The sequence below is a fragment of the Typopeltis vanoorti genome, chromosome 5 (assembly GCF_054136105.1).
Source record: "Typopeltis vanoorti isolate ZY-2024b chromosome 5, IOZ_Tvanoo_1.0, whole genome shotgun sequence".
NCBI classification, from domain to species: domain Eukaryota; kingdom Metazoa; phylum Arthropoda; class Arachnida; order Uropygi; family Thelyphonidae; genus Typopeltis; species Typopeltis vanoorti.
In genome coordinates, this window is record NC_143553.1 from 51,127,864 (window position 1) to 51,152,247 (window position 24,384).

Below are 24,384 nucleotides of genomic sequence, written 5' to 3' on the forward strand. Positions count from 1 at the left end.
CATTAATAAAACAAGTTCCTCCTAAAACAAAACATTTAGTTCACATATAGCCGCCAGTTAACAATTAGCCTCTTTCTTTCTATTTACGATTTCTAGACACAATCGTATCACATACTGCAAAACAAAATGAGGGCTTGCTTGTTAACAATTTCCCGAGAGGAAAGTTCGATTCCTTAATGATACACATGGACACTTCTATCAGAGCAAAAATCCTCGATAGTCTTCCTTCGAATTATGCACTGGAGTTCTGCCGTGGCTATCCATAGCCTAGAGCGAGTGGGCAGCAAAAGTACATCAGGCATTGGCGACGGGAAAAACAACCATCCTTCAACTCCAGAAGGAGCCCTCGTAGGTGCTGAGCTAAAGTCCAGGAAAGGTCAGCCACAGGTCGAAAAAAGCCCTGAACCACGTGCTGTATTGCCCTTTTATTCAAATCACAGTTCTTTGTTCTCAATTTGGAATATTCCAGGATTCGACTTATGTCTTTTTAAGCTCTTAGCAACATTTCTATATTATTATGTGCTGTAACATTTCTATATTATTATATGCTGTTAAAAGTGCAGTTGCACTTTTAACAGCATATACATCTTTACAATTCTTTTATTATTGCAACTACATAGTACATTCTTATATTTTATTATTCTAGAGAAAAAATTTTAATTGTAAAATAATTAGCGAAAATTCGTTAAACAAAACTTATTTCTTGTGATATTTTACAGTGACATTTGTTATGTAGGCCAGACAGTGAAGGTCAGTAGAGATCTGTATGTAAAGACGCTGAAAAAAGAAGAGAACATAAATCAGGCCTGGCATTCCACACAACCACTGTTGGCCATCAAGTACTCTGGCAACAAACAAAAATGTCATATATTGATCGTAATTGTTTTACAAGAAAATTTAAAGAAGCCTTTCGATACAAAATTAATAACGGAAAAAACTCACGTACAAAGATTATTTAATAGTATAATTTTCACCTATAATATTAATAGTATAATTTTTTTATTTTATTTTTATTTATTTATTTATTTATTTTTATTTTTTATTTTTATTTCTTTTAGGAAAGTTATTGACCTTTTTAGTTATCTTACAACAGCTACTTAGGTGGCGCTTTTTGGAATTGTCAGTTATTGTTTAATTTGAGCTTAATGTACTGAAGATGCCTGTGACACACAGGCGAAAATTATACTATTAAATAATCTTTGTACGCGAGTTTTTTCCGCGATTAATTTTGTATCGATATGTCTACTCATGGTATACCTCTTTTAAAACTTATTAAAGAAGCCTTGCAAATGTTTAGGATCCCTACACAATGCATTGCAATAAAAATCAAGGCTTAATTTTATATCTAGTATGGTCTGCTCTTTCATCAAAAAATTATTCGCCACGGACCTAGGATATAGCACGTGTGATACCACAGAACATAATAGCAACAACTAGCAATGTTCCAACACTCGTACAGTGACGAATTTACCATTTGTATTCTGATTTATCAGTTATATTTAACAGTTGTGAAGTTATCAAAAACATCTATTTTTATGTATTATCACTAACTTTTATGTACTTTTATGAACTTTTATTATTATGTACAGAAACTTATGTACCACTACCCCAGATGATGTAACTTATGATGTACGAAACTTGTTGGATTTTAATTGTTTATTTTTATTAAACTCCTATTTATATTATAATGTGGTCTCGGTACCAAAAACTTCCCACAGAACTGTAAACCACAGAAACTTACATTTAAAACATTACATTATCAAATTAAATGATTTACAGAGCTATTAGGAATTTATCAAATTAGTATCAAATTCATCATTTTTAGTACATATTGTTTATAATTGTCTGTTTTTTCAGCTATTTTCCAATAAGGCATATCTTCTCCTGTTGTTATATATTGGCTGCCTTTTAGGGATATATAATGCCATTATCAGTACTCTTCAGGAGGCATTATGCAGCAGAGGCTATTCCAATGTAAGTAGTGGATTGAATAATTTTTAATTTAATTATGGACTTGGTTTAATTTCAGTTTTATCATATTTGCATAAAGTATTTAATATCACTTACTGTTCACTTATCATAAAATTCCTGACATTCACCTGCAAGTGGTGTACAGGATATGATAGTAGTACATGAAAAATTTACATCATTACTAACTTCCTATCTACAATTTTCCTCCAATCAGTCTGTTACCTGTCAAGGCTCCAACATCGACAGATCTTATATTTCTATCCTCTAAGGCACTTTTTACTGTATCAATCCACCTATATCTCGGTCTTCCTCTGGATCTTTTTTCCTGCTAATTGGGCAGAGAACACTTCTTTTACTAATCTTTCCTCCCCCATTTAAGTGACCATACCGCCTGAGATTAGCTCTGCTAACACATTCCTGAATGCTAACAATGTCAAGTTCTCTCCTAATATCAGTGTTTTTAATATGATATTGCCATTGATGCTATTTGTTCACACCCTTAATCTTTCTCAGGACTCTCATATATGGTCTCTAGTCTTTGGTTAAGTATTTTATTTCTAATCCAGCTGTTGAGCTCCATAAGTTAAAATTAGTTTGAACACTGTCTTGTGTACAGCTAATTTAGTGTTTAGACTAATTTCTCTCTTATTCCATATAAATTTATTCATTTGACTCCCATAGTGGCTTTGTTGATTCTGTTGTCTATTTCCATATTTACTTTACCATCTTCTCTAAAAATTGTGCCTAAGTAGCTGAAATGTTTTACTTGTCCTATAGGTTCTCCATTCACAATGCAATTGATATTTCCAATGCTTCTGCCTATTTTCATTATCTTTGTCTAGTTATTGCTGACCTTCATACCATATCTATTACTACAGTTATTCGATTTAGTCAGGGAATCTTGTGGACTTGTAGCGGATTTATTTAGAAGTATATCATCTGCATAAAGCCAAGAGCTGACATTAACATCTCCAATTTTCATATCAGATTTAATACCACTTTCCTTCATAATGTGATCCACATAGATAATGAATAACAGAGGGAATAATGTACATCCTTGTCTGACACCAGATTTAACATTAAACCAATTTCTTGTACTTCTTTCTATTCTAACTGCTGACTTACAACTCAAATAAAGACTAAGTATTGATTGATATAATGCCTCACTGATACCATACAGCTGTAGAATTTTCAATAGCTTCTCTCTTGGCACCTTGCCTTATGGTTTTGCCAGATCTACAAAACTTAAATACAGATCTTTGTTATATTCCCATGATTTCAATTATTTGTCGTAAAGTGAAAATCTGATCCTGACAATCTCTATTTGGCCTGAATCCAGCTTGTTCTTCACCAAGCTTTTCTTCCACAATCCTTCTTAAGTATACTGACATAAATCTTACCAGGAACACTCAGTAGAGAAATACCTCTGTAATTATTCTTAAATTCAGTTTTATTTCCATTTTTATATATGGGTACTATGAGAGCTCTACTATAATCATCTGGAATTCATCTCTCTGTCCAGGCCCTCTGAACTATGCAGTGCAGCCACTGTAAGACTTTTATACCTCCATACTTGAGCATTTTTGGTTGAATATCATCTACTCCAGCTACCTTTCCGCATTTCAGACTTTCGATGGTTTTTTCCACTTCAAGTATGGGTATGTATTTCTGACTGTGCCTGATCAGTGTTTTTTTATCACTGTGCTGTCATCACTGCTAGTTTCATTTAGCAATTTTTGAAAGTAATTACTCCATATTTCAAGGACATCTTTTTCTCCACTTTTCATGTGACCTTTATCATCTCTAATTCCTTTTTCAGCACTCTTGCCACCTACTTGATATTTCTTTTCGATGTTCTTACCAAAATCTTCTCATGACTTTTGTTTAGCTAGTTTTACACAGTGTTTAGTTTCTTATATTTGTTTCTGTATTCTCTAAGAGCACAAGTTGACTTATTTGCCAGGAACTTTTGATATGCTTTCTTCTTTTCCTTCACTTCCTGTTTAACTTCCTGTATCCACTGTGGAGTTCTGATTTTTCTATCTTTGCAGACAGCCTCACCCCATGCTTCTTTGACTGAATCAATCAGCACTTGAATCAATTTTCAGATCTTGACACTGAGTCTCCAAGGTTTGATTCCTGTTCTCAAACTTTCATTTTTTCCTGAATAATGTTTGTATATTTCAGTCTACAGTTCAGTTCACATCTGAGAGCTGCTCAACTTTTATTTGCTCTAAAACTTTCTTACATGTTTTTCTTTTCAATATGAAATTCGATTTTATCCTGCTCAAGACTAAATGGTGATCACTTCTAATTTCAAATCCTCTGTACACTCTAGTGTCCTGCACCAGAGAGAAAACATGACTATCAACAATAACATAGTCAATGAGACTTTTCTTATTCCTTGCATCTTCTCTCCATGTGAATTTGTGTACATTTTTATGTTGGAACATGGTGTTAGTAATAACCAGTCCATGTCCTGAGCAGAAATCCAACAAGTATTTACCATTATTATAAGCTTTGCTCTTTAATCCAAATTTTCCCAAAATATAAACTTTTCTCAAATATTTTCCCAAAACGTTCAGTTATGTTAGTTAATATTTAGCAGTCATATTTGCAGGGTAATTAGAGTGTAGATCCCTTACACCATTCTTTTCTTCTGTAAATATTATTCTGTCACAAACACTAACTTGTAGTAAACTAGCAGAACCAGAAACTTTAATCTGTTGATGAATTTATTTATTTTTGTCCCTCTGCAAGAGTTAATTACAATAAGGGTAGTTAGATATACCTTTAAACTATGTATTGTGTGAATATTTGCTTCTGAACATGTCAATAATTTATCTTTGAAAATTTCAAGGAAATTTAATGTTAGTTTTTCATGTACAGTTAATATTACTCTGAAAGTTTCAATTTTAATATACGAATTTTACATTAAAATGAATAATTTATTCACTTAGTGTAAGTGTTCATTGTATTGTATTGGTTGTGAAACAGTTGTAATTTTTGTACAGTGAAATGGTCAGATTGATCACATTATTACTAGCTTCCTATTAACAATTTTCTTCCAATTCTGTTATGTCTGGTCTCCAACTCTTCTTTAGTTCAAGTCTAACAATTTAGTCTTCTGTATTATTGGTAACTGCATCAATCCACTTAGATCTGGTTGCTTCGATTCTTTTTTTTTTTCCTGTCATCCTAGCATCAAGCACGTGTACCTGTTTTGTGCAAGCTTTTCCTCTCCCATTCTGTGTATCAGACCATACTATCTTAGATAAGCTATCTCTGCTAACACATTCTTGAATGCTAACAATGTCATTCAAGAATGTGTCATTCCTCTGATATCTTAATTTTTAACGTGATTCTACTAGCGATGCATATTTTCACTCTCCTGATTTTTCTGAGGACTCGTGTTGTGATCTCTAGTTTTTTTTTTTTTTTTTTTAAACTGCTATTTTATTTCTGATCCAGCTATCAGATCCATTAATTAAAATTGGTGTGAACACAGTCTTTATTATTATTATTATTATGGAATTCTAAGACTCATTGTGGGAGACTGAAACTATCAAACACAGTATCTATCATACTTCTCCTTGAAACCATTAACAGACAAAGCACTTAACTGACTCAGGCAACCTATTCCACCACTCTCCAAGTAAAAAATCTAGTCCTCATGCCCTTGCTACTACACCCTTACCCAACTTCCATGTTGGATAAGAGTGTGGTTCTGGACCTCTTGTTCTGGCATCTCTAGCCAAGTGCTAAAACATTTCCCCTACATCAATTCTATAGATCCTTTAAGTAAATTAAAGGATCTATCTTAAAGGATGTTTCTATTGTATCCTTCCTGTTTTTTTGCCTATCAACCAACTTCTGCAATCTATAAACCCTCAGTCTATCCTCATAGGAAGTATTCCACAAACTATTCACCATCTTGGTCACTTGTCTCTTGATCCTCTCCATCACTTCTTTATCCACAAGAAACCCTGGTTACCAGATGTGGTCATATGAAGTCTTTATAAAGAGGAATGATAACTCTCTTATCTCTGATTTGTTAGTGTTTCTCTAACCACCAAGTAATCCTGTGAGCTACCTACCCTGGCTGCCTTGGCAATATACCCTCTAAATTTCAACTCTCTATCTACTGCTACCCCCAAATCCCTGGCTTCTTCAATTTCTTGGAGTATAATTCCCTCAATGTGGTATACAGCTTGTGATCTTTTTTATCCCAAAATTCATAACTTTACACTGTTCCACATTAAATCATTTTATATTTAAATCATCCTGCAAGTTCTCTAAATAATCTTGATTGACTATTACCATACCCAACAAAAAATAGTTCTCAATTTAAAGAAAAGATATCAGAGCTTTGTCTTTGCCCAGGTGATCTCCTTTTCAGGCTAGTTATTTTCTCCTTATTCACAAATGTTCCTTTAGATGAGACACTTAATTTCCTCAAGCAAGATTTTCTAGCAGATATTGTCAGTCTATTTGAATTTGTTATTCATTCTGACTACTTCACATGACAAAACAAACTTCACCAACAAATTGAGGACACACATAGTCCTCTTTCTCCCACACTAGCTAACTACTTTGTGGAAAGATTTGAACAATGTATACTGAATAGCATCCTTCCTAAGTCATCCTTATGGTACAAATATGTTGATATTTTTGCAGTTTGGCATGGGTTCTATGCAGGCATACAACAGTTCGTCAATAAAATCAACACTTTTCACCATCGTATCCATTTCACTCTTGAGCATCGTATATTGTTTAAGGAAATTAACAACATACACTTGATAATTAAATATATTTATTTAATTATTACTTCATGTATTTTGCCAAAGTTAAAGTGGCATCTTCAGTGATTAATACACTCGTATTAATCACTTGCATGCAGGCACATTTCAATAACAAAGATGAAAACAGGAAAGATACAGGAAGACCTAAAGTCCTATAATTATGCCACTTATTGGTTTTGGTTTGGCATTCTTGGCTGTTGGGCTGACTGTCTGCAGATAAGGGTTTCCCATATGAGGGACAATCTGATACAACCATATTTTTTTAGGTTGGGATGGTTGTTAAGAGCTGCAGTAGATTCGAGGAAATGCCTTGAACTTAAATTTTCTTCAGTGGAGTAAGGTGACTTTTTTTCACCAGATCCTGTGCCAGGTATCCAGGGCATGGTTGCAGCTGCAGGATACCTAGTATACTCCAGGTAAATCCAGAGGTTGTGGCTAGTCTTTGCTGGAGCAGATAAGGACTGCTAGCTTTTTTGTGTAGTTCAAAAGTGGTAACAAGATTGTTTTTTTAATATCTTGGTCATGTTTTCTGAGACACTATGGATATAGAGGATGGTAATGGATATGCTGTAATCTATGTTTGGAAGGGGTGGTGTGGTGTGGGTACAGCCACTCAGGATTAGCAGACCATGCCCTGGATATCTGGCACAGGATCCAGTAGGAAAAAGCTACCTTACTCCACCAAAGAAAATTTAAGTTGGAGAGGCTTTTCCTCCTCTCTTTCATCTTCATTAGTGAAGTGCGCACATGTCTAATACAAGTGTATCAATCTCTGAAGATGCTGATTTAACTTCACTGAAATATAGAAAGTAATAATTAATTACTTTATAATAATAATAAGTAATAAGTATCAAATCTGGCACCATTAAGACTTTAGTACATCGAATTACTGTTTTCCAAGAAATAAATCGCATCATCCACCTTCCTTCTAATGACTTTATTGAATTGTATGTAAACAAGATAATTAATAATTAAAGAGTATCTTTATCATCTGCCTCTTATCAACATAATGATACAGAGGGGTGGTCCATCGTGTCACCATTCCCTATATTAAAGGCATCCATCTCAGAAGGTATAGCCAAACTACTTGGATCCATTTGCCCACAAGTATCCTTCCCTTCTATCAACAAGATATTTGCTTTTCTAGGCTCAGCTAAAGATAAACTTCTGCCTTTAGCCTACCCTGGAGTGTCAAATATCTTGCCAGTGTGGATTATCGTATTTTGACCAAACAGGTAGATCAGCAGCCATGCATAATGATGAACATTTAGATTACAGTAAGTTCCATGAGCCAGAGCAATCAGGGCTTGCAGAACATGCTATCACCACCAGACATTGCGTTTCTTGGAAGAAAATTAAGGCTCTCCATAAAAGTAATGATCTCATGGAATGTCTTTACAAAGAGAGTTGTGAACCATTGCTACGTCGACTGAATCTAAATAGAAATTAAATTATCTCTCTTATGGGAAATAGTTCTTCACAAATTCTGGAATTAACTTAAATTTAATTGTTATTTTAAATATTTAATTATATATTTTAATTATAATTTTATACTAATAAAAATATATACAGGGTGTTCGGGATAAATTTGACATATTTATAATTAATTATATTTTTCCGTAAGTTACATGTATTAACACACACTTCTCTTCATTTAAAAGTTTGGACCCTTCTTCATTCATATACAAGATGTCAGAAAGGATGGATAGCTGGAACCCACCTGAATCATGGAAGAGAATAACTTGTATCATGATGATTCGTGCCCGCCATCAAAATAAGGATATTACGACTGCTGCCCAATGCTCTCTGAATACAGTAAAAACAATCAGGCATGAACTAGAGACTTGCAATGGTGACTACGAGGATGTAGCAAGAAGAAAGATCCCTAGCAGACGATCTGATTGCGTTCGTACAGCAGAATTCCTCGCAAATCTGCAGGAACAGGTGTTGAAGAACCCTGGCATTGGAATTCGGGCTTTGTTCGTGGAGTTGCTAACTGTAGTCAAGCCCTGGATAACAAGGGTAGCCAATGGTAGGCTGTATGTATGGCAGCAGGATTTGGCCCCTTGCCACACCTCTGGGAAAAGTCAAAAATGGTTGTCTGAAAATTTCTACGACTTCACCAGTCCAAATGTTTGGCCTCCAAACTCCCCAGACCTTAACCCCATGGATTATTTTGTATGGGGCGCAGTTGAAAAAGACACCAATCGCACTTCCAGTAATACAAAAGCCCAGTTAATGGATAAAATTAAAACAGTTTTTGCGGCCCTTCCCAGGGAGACTGTAGCATCAGCTTGTTCGAGGTTCCGAAGCAGAATTGAAGCTGTGATCGATGCTAATGGTGGTTATTTTGAGTAAATCTTGTTGATAGTATTGTAATTAACTCTGCCTGTAATGTTTTTTTGTCAATTCATTAAATTTAATAGATACAAAGAAGATTTTCTTTTTCCTTACGAAACTGTCAAATTTATCCCGAACACCCTGTACATACGTAATCTATTTTATATTATTTATTAATTACCCTACCACTTTGCATCATCAGCAAACAACAGAATATCCCCTGCAAATTATTTCCAATATCATTTATGTATACAAATTAAACAGCAGTGGTCTGATCAGAATCCTGTAGCACATATTCACCACTAGTCACTTGCTTTCTCATGGATTCTGCTCCTCCATATACTACTTTTTGGTATCTGTCCATCAGCCACTCTTTGATTCATATCACCAGTTTCATATCCATCCCCAATTTGTTGCAGTTTGTGTAACAGAGTTCCATGTGGTATCTTGGCAGGCACCTTTTGTAAAATCCAGTAGTATCATCATAGCCATTCCCTTTATCCAACTCAGTTGTCACTCTATTATAAAAAGTTAGTAAGATTACTAAGGCATGACAGACCCATCACGAAACCATGCTGTCTCTCATAGAGTATCATATTCTTATCCACACATTTATGAATTCTTTTTTACCAACTTTTCCAATACTTTTACCACCACTCCTGAGATACTGATTGGTCTATAATTTGCTACCACAGACTTAGATCTTCCTTCCACTCTCTTGGGACTGCCAGAGTTGAGATTTAAACAACTTAGTCAAAGGCATCAACTGTTCTCCTGCACATTCTCTTACAACAAGAGTTGATATCCAATCCAATCCCATGGCTGTATTTGCATTCAAATTCTGCAATATCCTAAGTACCTCCACTTCATCAACTTCTGTTCTGACATCAGTCCCTGTCACTTTTGCCATAACAGTGCCTTTACTTGTCAAAAACCTCTCTGCCATCCTCACTCATTAAAGTTATCCTTCCATCGTTATTCTTCCTCCTACTTGCCACATAACGAAAAGCTCCTTGGGATTTCCTTTTGCCTGGCCGGCTAATTTCTTCTCCTAATCTGATTTTGCTTTCCTTACCATGCTGGTTACCTTTCTTGCCCAATTCATGTACTGTTCATGAGAGAAAATGTTCAAAGAAAGATTTATTTATTTTATTTTTTTAATGATACTACTCATTGAACTGTTACTTGATTTACCCTCCTGACCTTGGGTGTAGTGTGATATTGCTTCTTCCAGATATCCCTTGACTATCCTTCGTGCACTATGAGTATCTTTCCCTTGCAGATCTTTATGCCTTGGTACTGCTTCAAGCTTCCTCCTAAGTATATTATAATTTCTGCCTTGTAGTTCCACATATCCTTTCTTAACTGGAATTTCCACTTGTTTTTCTATCTCCTAAATCAAGACTACATGATCACTTTGCCCAATGGGAGGCAATGTAGCCACCTTAGTTATGGACAAGTCTTCTGATCCTACAGCAAGATCCAACACTCTCATACCACAAGTCGTCTGTCACATTCTGCTTTAAATAATTCTCTTTCAGTAAGTATAAATTCCATTTCCTTTCTGCCATGTAATCTTTTCTCCTTCCAATCTTTTGTATATTTTATCCTATTGGCCTTATTCTCACACCAGATTAAGACCAATTGACTCAGCTGTCATCTGCTCGACTGTCTCTTACTCTTGTTAGCTGCAGTTAATCTACTGCTATCAGCACTACCCCCTCCCATCCTATCTACTCTGTCCTCCCTGAAAATACTAAATCCATCACATTCTATCCCTCTAAGTACATCATCTGCTGTTAGACAAGTCTCACTAATACCTATGACTTTTGGTGAGGTTGCATTAACCAATGCCAAAACTCCTCCCTCTTATTCTTGATGCTTCTAGCATTAGTATATAGAAATTGTAGCATCTCCTTAGGCTCCCAACAACCTTGACATCCTGAATTGACTACCCCATTTGAAATTATTGTTTGAGAGATACTATTTGCTCATTATTTATTCATTCATACACTCTTTCACTTCATGGTGCCTTCACACACACTTGTCTGCATCTGCCCTAATTTCTTTAGTTTTCCTGCTTGCACTTCCACACTCTCAGTGAACAAAGCTCTTTAGACACCTAACTCCGAATCCATTTAAGTGCAGTCCACCAGCATTGTGCAAATCTTTTTATCCATCAAACTCAGGCCATAGGTCCACAAACTTTACATCACTCCTTCTGTACAACCTGCATATCGATTCATTAGCCATCATCACTCTCCTTCTCAGTTTGTCTCCATCCATAGCATGGCAACAGACTCACAAATAAACTTTACCCTCTCATCTTCTCTTTCATTTCTTCTAATAACTTTCACATCCTCCCTCATACAATAGTTCTTACCTCTTAGGTAATTGGTTCTAGCCTAAACAATCAATTCTTTCACCTTCACTTTCTGCATTCCATTCTGATGGTGTTACTAATATTATTAATTTTTTCACCAGGGAACCAAGAATTTGTAGTGCTTTTGTGAAGTACTTCCCTTATCATAGAATTGCTGTAAAAAAATTATCTGGTTATTATCTCTCTCTCTCTCGTTTATTCTTAACCAACCAGTTAAGTAAGTTTTTCTTTTTGGCTTTGGACCCCTATTTTTATATTCTTGTTTGACTGATCTCTTGCTGTTTCTGCAGCTTTTCAATCTCGTGGTTTTTTCATGTGAAGGACTACATCAAGTGCACTATTTCTTTATTCAGGTCTTCTACCTTCTCCGGAACTTCTGCCACCACACTCTCTTTATTATCATCAATATTTACATTTTTCAGTCTTCTATTAATGCTCTCTGCTCTACTATCATGTAATTTGTTTTTTCGGCATTCACTCTCAAAACATGTATTACACATTCACTAATTTTGCTCTCCTTCCACAAATCTTTCAACTTTTGCAATGAATACATCTTCCAAATTTTACACTGGACAAAACCACACAAATTCAGCTTACCCAACAAAGATGTCTTTGCTGCCATTGTTCTGCTCTGTATAGGTGCCATACAAGCAATATAAAGTTTAAGGAAATATACATGTTTTAATTACATCTAAATAACTCAGTCTATCTCACACACTCATAAAACAAATAAATACAATAAATTAACTCAGTATTATTAGCAAAAATTTGAAAAAAAAATTACTTATCTTTCTGCAGTGTTATGAATCGACATCATTCACCAAATATCTTTGAACTGAACTCAAAGTCTTGTATACTTATAATGTAGTGTTTTGGATAACTTCTCTCTTATTTCATATATATTTATTCAACCCAATTCTCTGCTAAAACAGCTTCATTCTGTTATCTATTTCAAGTTTAATTTGCACTAAAAAATTGTTTCTAAATAACAGAGGTATTTTGCTTGTACTGTAGATATTACTCCATTGAGAATGTAGTTGATGCTTTCTAGGTTCCTGCTAATTTTCATACCAAATTTTGTTACAGCAGTTATTCAGTTTAGTAAAAGTCCTGAATGAAGAATTGTACTGGATTTATTTAAGAGTGTAACATTATCCGTATAAAGTAAGGAGCTTAGTTGAATATTTCCAATTTTGTTATCAAGTTTAATGCCACCTTCTTTCATAAGGTGATCCATACAGATGATGAATAAGAGTGGAGATAATGTATCCTTTGTCTCATACCCGATTTTTCTTAAAATTACCTTTTTATACTTCAATTCTAACTGCTGGCTTACATCTCAAATATATAGAATCCTGTTATATTCCCTTGATTTTTCAATTATTTGGCTTAAAGTAAATATCTGACCTTGACAGCTATTATTTGGTCTGAACCCAGTTTGTTCTTCTCCCAATATCTCACCCACAATTTTTCTTAGCCTCTTTTTCAGATATGCTTTCATAAATCTTACCTGGCATTCTCATATTCAGTTTTATTTCTCTTTTTACTATAATAGCTCTGCTTCAGTGATCTAGGATTCTAATTTTTGAAAGCATTTCTGAATTTTGTAGTATAGCCACGTAAAACGTTTAATACCCCCATGTATGATTTAGATTTGAACCCCCTTCTGGGATGTTGATAACCTTTATAAGGTTTTCATCTGAAGGTGAGTTAGAAGTAGTGTCTTTTCTGGTCTTATACAGAGTTGGTATGGTTTTTCTTCCCAGAAATTCAGCTTTCACCTCACAGCACAAGCAAACAGCCTAGAAGAATGTATACAATTTATAGATATAACATATTGGCCTCGTAACCTCAGCTGATTCAGCCGTAATTCCAAACAACTGCAACCAACATCATGTTTTTATTTATGTGGTTTCCATTAATGAAATTAAATTTATAGTACATTTATACCATCGGTGGGCTGAGCATCCCCCCCCCCATTTTTATCAATGTGTGTGTGTGTGTGTGTGTGTGTGTGTGTGTGTGTGTGTGTGTGTGTATTGTGTGTGTTATTTTTACATATTCCAGAAACACTGCTCTGGAGACCCGACAAAAATGAATTTTTTCAAGCCACTCCAGGCCTCCAATAAGCAGGGCAGTGGTCTTACACCGGTTGATGAAATTTATCTCCCACCTAATGTTTGAGTGTTTCTAGTTAGATATCATCTATCCCAGCTGTCTTTTCATATGTAAGCTTTCTGATAGGTTTCTCCATCAGAATGGTGTTGATAATATGTACTCTGATTGCTTTCCTCTTCTATCAAATAAATTCAGACCAAATAAATAAATGTAATATTTTCTACCACCACTCTGTTATTGTCATTTAATAATTTTCAAGTTTATTTATGTAGCAAATGATGCACATATAGAAAGGGATAAGAGAATAAATAGATGGAAGTGTTACATTAAACAGAAAAGGCATCATAGTTTAACAGTTAGTTCTGAATTCACAATAAAGCTTCAGTTTTAACATAAAGAAAAGTCTATATAAGTTCCAGGATAAGAGAACTCAACATAGTTAATGAGCTGTACTTAATTGCCACAGTATGGAGAGTCAGTCCATTTCCATTTATGGGCATATGTTTTTTTTACATCTCCCATGTCCTTCCTGAACTGGTTAATTGTAGACTATAATGTATTGGAATGTCAAAACCCTTAGGTCTGGTAGCTGGATCAGGAATAGTGACATGTAAGCTACAGGTGTTTTTTCTTCCAGTTTCCAGGCTGATGTCATATCAAAGGCTTCATGGAACATTTGCACAACAGTTCTCCAAGGATGTTGTCTAGATTTCAGTCTCTGAGTAGCTGTGTGGGAGATATCTTCATCTATGGACAAGTAACTGTTCTCATTAATTTTATTTCATAGGTTGCTTAAAGTCCTTTTCCCCTCATAATAGAGGAGGAGCAATATTACTAAGTGTTGGAAGCCAGTAATTTGGTATTGGTCCTATTGTTCCAGGGATAAATCTTAAGACCTGGTTGAGATGTGAGCACTGTTAAGTCACATTCGGGAACAGTATTTGAGAAACACTAATGCCAAAGTTATGCATAATGTACTGGCATCTGCACCCTATGAAGAACCTGCAAGTTTTTAATTTGCCAACAACTTTTGTCAATGATTTTTGAGAGTCAAGGATCTGTCAAGAGTCACTGCAAGATATTTTGATATTGTATTATATTTTGCTATGCTCTTTCTAAAGTAGACTTTAGAAGTGCAGTCTGATCAGCTGTTATTTGAATAGAAAGCAGTGACTTCAGTTTTTTGCAGACTGGGCTGTTTAAGTAGTTGCTGAGTTTTAATAAGTCCTTTGTTAGCATATTCTCTGCAACTTGAAAGGGATGCTCTGAGTTGCAATGTCATCTGCATACATTAATTTTTGTGACAGTGGTGGGGATGTCATAAGTATAGAGACTGAAAAGTGATGGAGCTAGCACAGATCCTTATGGAAGATCATCCCTTAATGTATGGAATTTATTTTTGGACTCATTAGAATATAGCTCAATCCATCTCTCTCTGACAGCATATTATTTACAAGATTGGTAGTCTTGAGGAAGGAGTGACCTCTAGAATTTCAGGATTCAGCCTTGCTAAAGTGTTATGATCTGCTGAAAGATCCACAAAAACAGATTGTCTTTAGCCATTTATTGTGTGCAGCCAAGACCAACACCTGTTCACAGCAACTTCTGTTAGGCCTGAATTCGGCCTGTTCTATTGGTATTTTTTTCTAGACAATTGGAGAGATTCTATTTTTCAAGGAATTACTCCATGTCTAGAATATCTTTGTGAGCTCAGTTCTTGACTTGTTTTCATTTTTATGAAGTCAAGTCAAGAATTCAGGATCTGTCAAGTACATGTTTAAAATCTTCTTCAGAATAAATTAATTTCTTGGATACAAATGTAATTCTGACATTTTATTGCAGAGGGTATTTGAGACTAGTTTTAAAATGTGTTAAATTATATTCATATTACTATACCTAGCATGGGGTACAGTAGGACTTGTCAGAGTATGTAGAAAGTTGGAAAAGCCCCCACTTTAAGATATTTGCAAGAAGTAAAAACTTAGGATACATGCTGAAAAAATCAAAAATATTCCTGTTTAAAAGATAGATACAGTGTTTAGAATATGTAGCATGCCCACCAGAATTACTATCTAATATCATGCCAATAGTATTTCGTAAACTAACATATATGGAATTATTTGGTTGCCTCTCACTGATCCAAATTTTAGTTACTTGCAATAAATCCCCACATGTAAATATCAAGATAAGTATTTTGTTATTTGTTGTAATTCTGCCATATGTGGAAGCTCAATAGCATCTATTTGGAATAATTGAATGAGAGGAGATGGTAGAAAAAGGAGAGGAATTTCTTGAAATAATTGTATATTTCATATAGTCACATTGTTTAGTATTCATATAAAATTCAGTGTAAAAGCTATATTAAGTCAGTACTAATGACTTTTTTTTTCTCACCTCCCTTTAGTGGTTCATAGGATTATGTGAAGCACTGACAGTGTGTTGTGGTGTAGTAGGTGGTGCCCTGACAGGTGTTTTAGCTGACAAAACAAAAAAGTTTATTCTTCTTTCAAAGCTCTTTGCCACATTTACATGCTTGAGTTTTATATTATTTGTTGAGGTTAGTCTAATTTTATTATCAGAAACATAAATTTGAATTTATACAGTATTTATTAATATTTGTGATATTGTTGTGATAAAAGTGTGATATTTTGATAAAAATCAAAGTAATTTTTTTTCCTGAGTTAATTATTATGTTGCCAGCCTTAGGAGGGACACATAGCAGTATTCTGCTGAACACACATTTTTAAATATCCTCTATCCTCACCTCCAGTTGTGCCTGTTCTTTATTGCTTGTTTTGCTTTTTGTTAAAAATCTTTCTTGAGATGTAATGCTTTTGAAAACAGTCCTTTAGTGGTTTCACTGAACTTCATTCTTGTATAGCTTTGTCAGATTATTTTAAAAAAAGTCAGTTTCTCTTCTTTTTTTATGTAAAATAAGTATTTTTTAACTATCAATGAAGTCTTTTCTAGAAAACTATTAAAACTTTTCAAGTAATTGAAAAGCTATTTAATTTTCAAAATATTATCATCAATGTACTCTCAGAGGATGTACAGGATATTAGGATGGCAGCAAAACATGAAAAAAAGTCACCATTATTGACTTGCTGTTGACAGTTTTCCTCCAAATTAATTGTTTAGATAATTGTATAGATAATTATTAGATCTTATATTTCTCTCTTCTAAAGTACTTCTTTCTGTATCAATCCACCTAGGTCTTTCTATGGGTCTTTTCCTTGCCATCTTGACTTCAAACACCTGCTTTGCTAATATTTCCTGTCCCAATCTATTTAAATGACCATACCACTTGAGATTATCTCTGCTAACACATTCCTGAATGCTAATAATGTCAAGTCCTTTCCTTATATCCTTGTTTATAATATGATATTGTCATTGATGCCATTTTGTTCACTTTCCTAATATTTCTCAGAACATTCCTATCTGTGGTCTCCAATCTTTGATCATGTGTTTTATTTCTAACTGAGCTCTCAGATCTATATGCTAAATTGGTTTGAAAATTGTCTTGCATACAAGCTAGTTTAGTGTTTAGGCTAATTTCTTTTTTATTTTGTATAAAAATGAATATTGAATATTATATTTGTATGAATATTATATTCATACAAATGAATATAAATTTATGTATTCAACTTCCTCTTATGCCAGTTTTGCAAGTTCTGTTGTCTATTTCCAAATTTGCCATCTCCACTAAAACTTTTACCTAAATATCTGAACTGTTTTACTTGTTCTATAGTTAATGTCTTCAATGGTTCTGCCTTTTTTTTTTCAGATTTTCATACCAAAATTTATTATAGCATTATTCAGTTTAGTCAGGGAATTCTGCAGACTTGTACTGGATTTATTTAAGAGCATAATATCATCTGCATAAAGTAAAGAGCTAAAATTAACATCTGCAGTTTTGATATCAGGTTTAATGCCACTTTCCTTCATAATTTGATCCATATAGATGATGAAGAACAGTAGTGATAATGTGCATCCCCTTACACCTTATTTTGCATCAAACAATCTTCCAGTATTTGCTTTAATTCTACCTGCTGATTTACAACTCATATTTAGACTATGTATTGTTTGATATAATGTCCCATTTACACCATAGATTGTAACATTTTGTCTTTTCTCTTTGCACCTTGTTATATGTTTTTTCCAGTTCCATTTCTCAATGATTTTTCAACTATTTGTATTAAAGTGAAAATTTGATCCTGACAAACTTCTGTTTGGCCTGAACTCAGTTTGTTTTTCTCCAGGCTTCTCTCCCACAATTTTTCTTGTGATTTTCTCAAGTATATCTGCATAAATCTTGCCAGGAACATCAGTAGGGAAATTCCTCTGCAATTCTCACATGCAGTTTAATTTCCCTTTGTACAAATGGGAACTATGAGAGCTCTACTGCAATTATCTGGAATTTCATCCTCTGATCAGGTCTTCTTGAATTATGTGGTGCAGCCACTGTAAAACTTTTATACCTCCATATTTGAGGGTTTCTTGTCAAATATCAGCTGCCTTTCCACATTTCAGATTTCTGATAGCTTTTTCTATCTCAAGCATTGATATGTACTTCTGATTGCATTTCTCTTGAATGATTTCTATCCCTGTACTGTCACTGCTTGTTTCATTTAGCAATCTTTTAGAGTAACTACTCCTAACAAAGTAACTTTCAAAAAGTTTATTATTGAAATCTTGGTGAAAACACAACAACTTCTCAATATCTCATGTTCTCAGAAATAATTTGCTATAGTGGATAATTTGCTGTAGCAAATTTTTTAAATTAAAAAAGAATAGCATTGTTCCTATGGGACTTTTCAGTAGTTTGTATTAGTGAGGAAATTTGTTGCAGTGCTGTTGTCGCTACTGACAATTGACTGTATGTTGTTGTTGTTGTTATTATTATTATTATATGGTACTTCCAGGGAGTCGAGGACTAATCCAGGGAAACTATAAATCGCCCAAACCAACTGTCATATGCTCTCTTAAATTCATTCACACTATATGCACTCACTACCCTAAAGGCAAAATATTCAACTCACTCACTGCTCTTTAGAGGAAAAAACTAGTTCTTACCACTTTCTTGACTGTGAACAAAATTAACTTCCATGGATGCCGTGTGTTTTCTTCTCACCTTCCATATAATGAAAAATTTCATCAGATGATATCCTAAAATACCCAATCAAAAGTTTATATACCTCTATCATATCACCCCTCTTTCTCCTGTTAACCAAAGTCTGTAATCCACATACTCGCAATCTGCTCTCATAATCTAAATCCCATAATCCAGATATAATCTTTGTAACTCTTCTTTGCATCTTTTCCACTGCACCTTTATCCCCCATGGAACCCAGGAGACTAAATCTGCACACAGTAATCCAGGTGTGGTTGTATCAAGGCCTTATAAAGAGGCAAAATGACTTCCTTATCCTTACATGTCAAGGTTTGCTTCAATATTGCAATTATCCTCTCAGTTGTATTTGAAACTTTTACTATGTGACCTTTGAACTTCAAATTCCTATACACATTATGCCAAGATCCCTAGCCTCATCAGTTTCTTGTTAGCATAACTCCTAATATAATATGTCACTGGAAATCTTATCACACCAAAGTGCATAACTCTACATTTACTAGCATTAAACTGATAGCCATTATCTTTTGCCCAAATTTCCAGCCTATTCAAATCATTTTGTAAGTGCTGAATATCAGTAGCATCCCTAATTGCCCTTGCCTATCTTTGCATCATCGGCAAACAATTGCACATCTGTTAGACTCTTCCTAATGTCATTAATGTATAGATTGAACTAGTCAAGAGTTTATATTCCAATCCCGTATTCTCCAGTTTATGCAACAGCCTTTTGTGTGGTATTCTATCAAATGCCTTAGCAAAATCCAACATTATCATAGTGTATCCATTCCTTTTATCCAACTCAGCCATAACATTGTTATAAAATTTGAGTAAATTGCTAAAACATGACCTTCCTTTAGTAAGCCCATGCTGCTCCTTGCAGAGTATAGCTTGTTTGTCTACCCATTTCTGAATGCGATTTCTTACCAACTTCTCTAAAATCTTCACTACCACACCAGAGATACTGGGTCGGTAGTTAGATACATCAGTTTTTTGCACTATTGTACAATGGAACCATCATACATTCTTTCCATTCCTGAGCTGAGACTCAAGTTATACAAACACGTGAAAGGCCTAGCCAATTCAGCTGAACATTACTTTAGCAAACATGCTGATATTCCATCTGTCCTTATTGATAACTTCTTGTGCAGGTTATGCAACAGCTTTTTAACCTCACTTTCATGCACCTCTAACTCTTCATCCAATAGCAGTAACACTGTGCATGTGTTGCATACATCTGGTTAATATATCTTAGCAAAGTGAGCACTCATTAATTGAACAATCTTATTAGTTTCTGACACTAGAGTACCATCTGCATTCACTAAAGTTATTCTTCCACATTCATTCTTTCTTTTGCTTGCAGTATAACAATAAAATTCTGTTGGATTACCTTTAGCTTGCATAGCCAATTTCGTTTCATACTCTGATTTAGCTTTCCACACAATTTCACTTCCAACCTATTGATTCTTTGAACACTAGAGATACATTCAGATACCACCTCATTTAAGCATTTTTTCAAAGCTTCCTGCATTGCATTGCATTTATGCATTTATGCATTGCTGACATTTTCTCATTAAGTAATTGATACCATGGGACCAAAGATAGTATTCTCTTAAGTTGATCATAATTTCCAGCTTTGTAGTTCAGCATGTAACCTGTTCTGATGGGAACATCAATATAATTAGATACTTCCCAAGAGAGCACAGCATGATCACTGTCACAAACTGGTGGTAAAATAAGAAGTGTGGCTATTAAATAATGAGACTGATTGCAAAAATGTGGTTTATTATTACAGTTGTACAACTTATTGTTATCCCCTTCAACATACTCCCCTACTCTATCTATACACTGTTGCATATGAATTTTTCATTGTTGGAAGCAGTGCTGCAAGTCATCAGGTGTTATCTGCTTCAGTAGCACTTCCGGTTTTCTCTTTTACTTCATCCACTGACTGAAAATGGGTATCCTTCAATGTAGATTTCAACTTTGGAAAAAAGTTAAAAGTCGCATGGAACGAAGTCTTGCAAGTAAGGTGAGATCCAACGCTGGGATCTTCTTATCAGCCAGATACTGCTTTACAGACAGTGCACTGTGTGGGTTAGAGCATTGTCCTGATGGAGATTCCAAGCGTTGTTCTTCCACAGATCGTGGGTCTCTTCTTCCTCACTCATTTTCTCAGCTTGACCAGAACCTCAAGGTAAATGTTGGGTAACTGTCTGACCCTCTGCTACCCATTCAACCATTACCACGGCATCGATATAAAAAAAACCGATCAGCATTGCCTTCAGTTTTGACTTGCTCATTCTTGCTTTTTTCATTCTCAGTGACGTGGGAGTTTTCCAGTGCATTGATTGTCTCTTTATTTCTGGATCATACTGGAAAATTCACATCTCATGACATGTGATGATCTTCTTCTGCAAGTCCGGCTCTGCTGTCAGCCGTTCCACGATGGACGCCAACTGCACACACACACACAGTCACAGGGAGAACCTACCTTCATAAGTCAGTGTGCCAAAAGACATCATCCTATGTACATCGGGAGCTGTGCAACTGATGCTATTCTGACCACATGCGTTACCACATCTGTGATTTCATCATGGACGGCAAGTTAGAACAAAGAGCAAACGTGAAATTCTGCATGAAATTGGGCAAATTTACCATTGAGACGTTTGACATGATTCGGCAAGTTTATGGCAATGCTGCAATGAGTCGTTTTCAAGGTGTTTTGAGTGGCACGCGTGCTTCAAGAGTGGAAGAACATCACTGGAAGATGATGAGAGATCAGGAAGACCGTCAACGAGCTTAACCCCCAGAAATGTCGAAATGATTCAGCAACTTGTGCATGAGGATTGTCGGAGAAAACTCCACAACATAGCTGCCATTGTCGATGTGTCATATTCAAAATTCAAAGATGTGATTTGAACATGCACCGTGTTGCTGCCAAGTTCGTCCCCAGGCTGCTGATCCAGGAGCAGAAGGAACACCGCATCAAAGTCTGCCAAGAACTCCGTCAACATGCCGTGGATGACCCATCCTTCATGTCGAGGATCATTACTGGTGACGAAACTTGGGTGTACAGGTACGACCCTGAGACTAAGCAACAGTCTTCACAGTGGAAGAGCCCATCATCTCCACGACCGAAAAAGGCAAGGCAGGTCTGCAACTCGACCAAGTGCATGCTCATCGTCTTTTTCGACATTCGCAGCATTGTGCATCGAGAATTCATCCTCAGGGGCCAGACTGTCAACAGCGAGTTCTACTGCCAGGTTTTAAAGTGTCTGAGGTAGGACATTCGGCAAAAGCAACCAGGTCTGTGGTGCGCAATAAACTGGATGCTCCATGACGACAATGCGCCCTGTCACTGAGCTCTCCTCACACGTGAGTTTCTCGCCTGAAACAACATGATCTCACTTCCCCACCCACCCTACTTGCCAGATTTGGCTCCTGCAGACTTCATCCTCTTCCCAAAGATGAGATCCAGCTCAAAGGTCACCATTGTGGAGATCCAGCACAAATCGCAAAAGTGCTTGATATGCTTCAAAAAGAAGACTTCCAGGACACATTTCAGAAGTGGCAAGAACACTGGGAGCGCTGTATTGATATGCAAGGGGACTATTTTGAAGGTGATAGTGTGTAAACGTAGATAAATAAAGTAATTTCTCGTAAACAGAGCTAGTCTCGAAACTTTTTGATACCACCTCGTATTTTATTCTGTTAGCCTCCACTTCACACCAAATAGCCTCAAACTCACCACTACACGAGACATTGTTGCTATATTATTTTCTTGCATTTCTACCCTAACTAGACTTAAGTTGGCTGATATCATTAGTAGCATTTCCTCCTTCTCTCCTATCTCTTGTTATTCCTAAAAATATTCATTTAAAAATTTTATGGAATTTACAACCATGTTAAAAAACTTTTTTTATTATCCCGACGTTTCAATCTTCATAGCATATCAGGAATCATTGTCAAGGTCTTAGAGAAAATAGTCAAGAGGAAAATACAAGATTGGATAGAAGAAAATGGGATACTGTATCGGGGACAGCATGGTTTTGTGAAGGGTAGGTCATGCCTCAGTAACTTGCTAACGTATTATAACACAGTGACGGCTGAACTGGATAAGGGTAATGGGTTTACGGTGATTCTACTGGACCTTGCCAAGGCCTTTGACAGGATTCCACATGGAATTCTAATCAGTAAATTGCAGCATATGGGAATGGACATAGGGTTGGTGAGATGGATAGGAGGGTGGTTGACGGAGAGATATCAGAGAGTGGTTTACTCGGGAGTAGAGTCCACAAGACGGCCTGTGACTAGTGGTGTGCCACAAGGATCTGTTCTTGGACCACTGCTGTTTAATTTGTTCATAAATGATATAGGAAATGATCTGAGAGGAACAGTTCATTTGTTTGCGGATGATGCGAAGTTAGGTAGGGCAATAGTGAATGCAGATGACGTCAAAATTTTGCAGGATGATTTGGATAGATTGGAGGTCTGGGCTAAGGAGAATGGATGTCAGTTTAATGTGGCAAAATGTAAGGTTATGCATTTTGGGGTGAAAAGATTGGAGGCAGTTTACTGCATTGGTGGAACCGTGCTCCAGGAAATTGATGAGGCACGAGATTTAGGAGTGTTGGTAGATAAGGAATTGAAATTTAGGGGACACATTGCAAAAGTGACCAAAACAGCTCATCAAATCACTTGGTTGCTGAAGAATACGATGACAAGCAGAGACAAGCAGGTTATTGTTCCTCTGTATCGAGCCTTGATAAGACCCCATCTAGACTACTGTGCTCAGATTTGGTCACCTAGGTTTCTTCTTGATGGGGAGGAGGTGGAGAGGATCCAGAGGCGAGTGACCAAGATGATAGCAGGTCTGTGGAATGAACCGTATGAGAACAGGTTGAGGATTTGTGGGTTGCAAAAATTGGTTGATAGGCGGAGGAGGGGAGATATGATTGAGACATTCAAATTACTGAAGGGTTTCTATAAAATTAATTCAGAAGATATTTTTGAGTACAGGGCTGGTTGTGGGAGGACTAGGGGACATCCATGGAAACTGGGCAAAAGTGTGGTTAGTAAAGGTGTTAGAGCTGGGTTCTTTACTTTTAGAGTAGTGAATGAGTGGAATGCGCTCCCTGAGTCTGTGGTGGATGCTGTGACAGTGAATGAGTTTAAGGCGAGGTATGATAGATACTGTATGAATGTCAAATAGTTGTGATGAATATGATTTGGGGCCTCCCTCGATGAGTCCAATGACTCCCTGGAGTTGCCCGTAATAATAGTAATAATAATAGTAATAAGATCATCATCTGGAGCATACATAAATATACAAGACAAGCTGAGTTACATTATTAACTGTAAGCTAGGCAACAATGATTTGATCACGTTATTCTACTGGCATGACCTCTAGTGGAAAAAAAAATTATTTATAAATTACATCAAGCAAAATTCTATTTATGATGACAGGATTAAACATTCTTTCTTACAGATGGTTTTCTTTCAGAAACCATCTATATTTCTAAGGTTTTGTGGGTCGATATATGCCTTCCATATGTTTCGGATTGTAAGACCACCATTATTGTTCAGATTTCCGTTCATTGAACGGAAATTTAAGGAAGCCTGTGAGATCATTATCAATCACC

At 35.8% G+C, this 24,384-nt stretch overlaps 1 protein-coding gene across 2 annotated transcripts in view; it reads left to right on the forward strand.

Moving 5' to 3' along the window:
- The window catches only part of LOC150106402 (solute carrier family 49 member A3-like), a 137,049-nt gene that overhangs the window by 76,927 nt on the left and 35,738 nt on the right, over positions 1 to 24,384 (forward strand). For both annotated transcript variants that reach the window (XM_090392423.1, XM_090392424.1), the window contains exons 6-7: positions 1,858 to 1,974; positions 16,019 to 16,171. In XM_090392423.1, the coding sequence (XP_090248549.1) occupies positions 1,858 to 1,974; positions 16,019 to 16,171 (270 nt within the window). The remainder of the gene's footprint in view (positions 1 to 1,857; positions 1,975 to 16,018; positions 16,172 to 24,384) is intronic.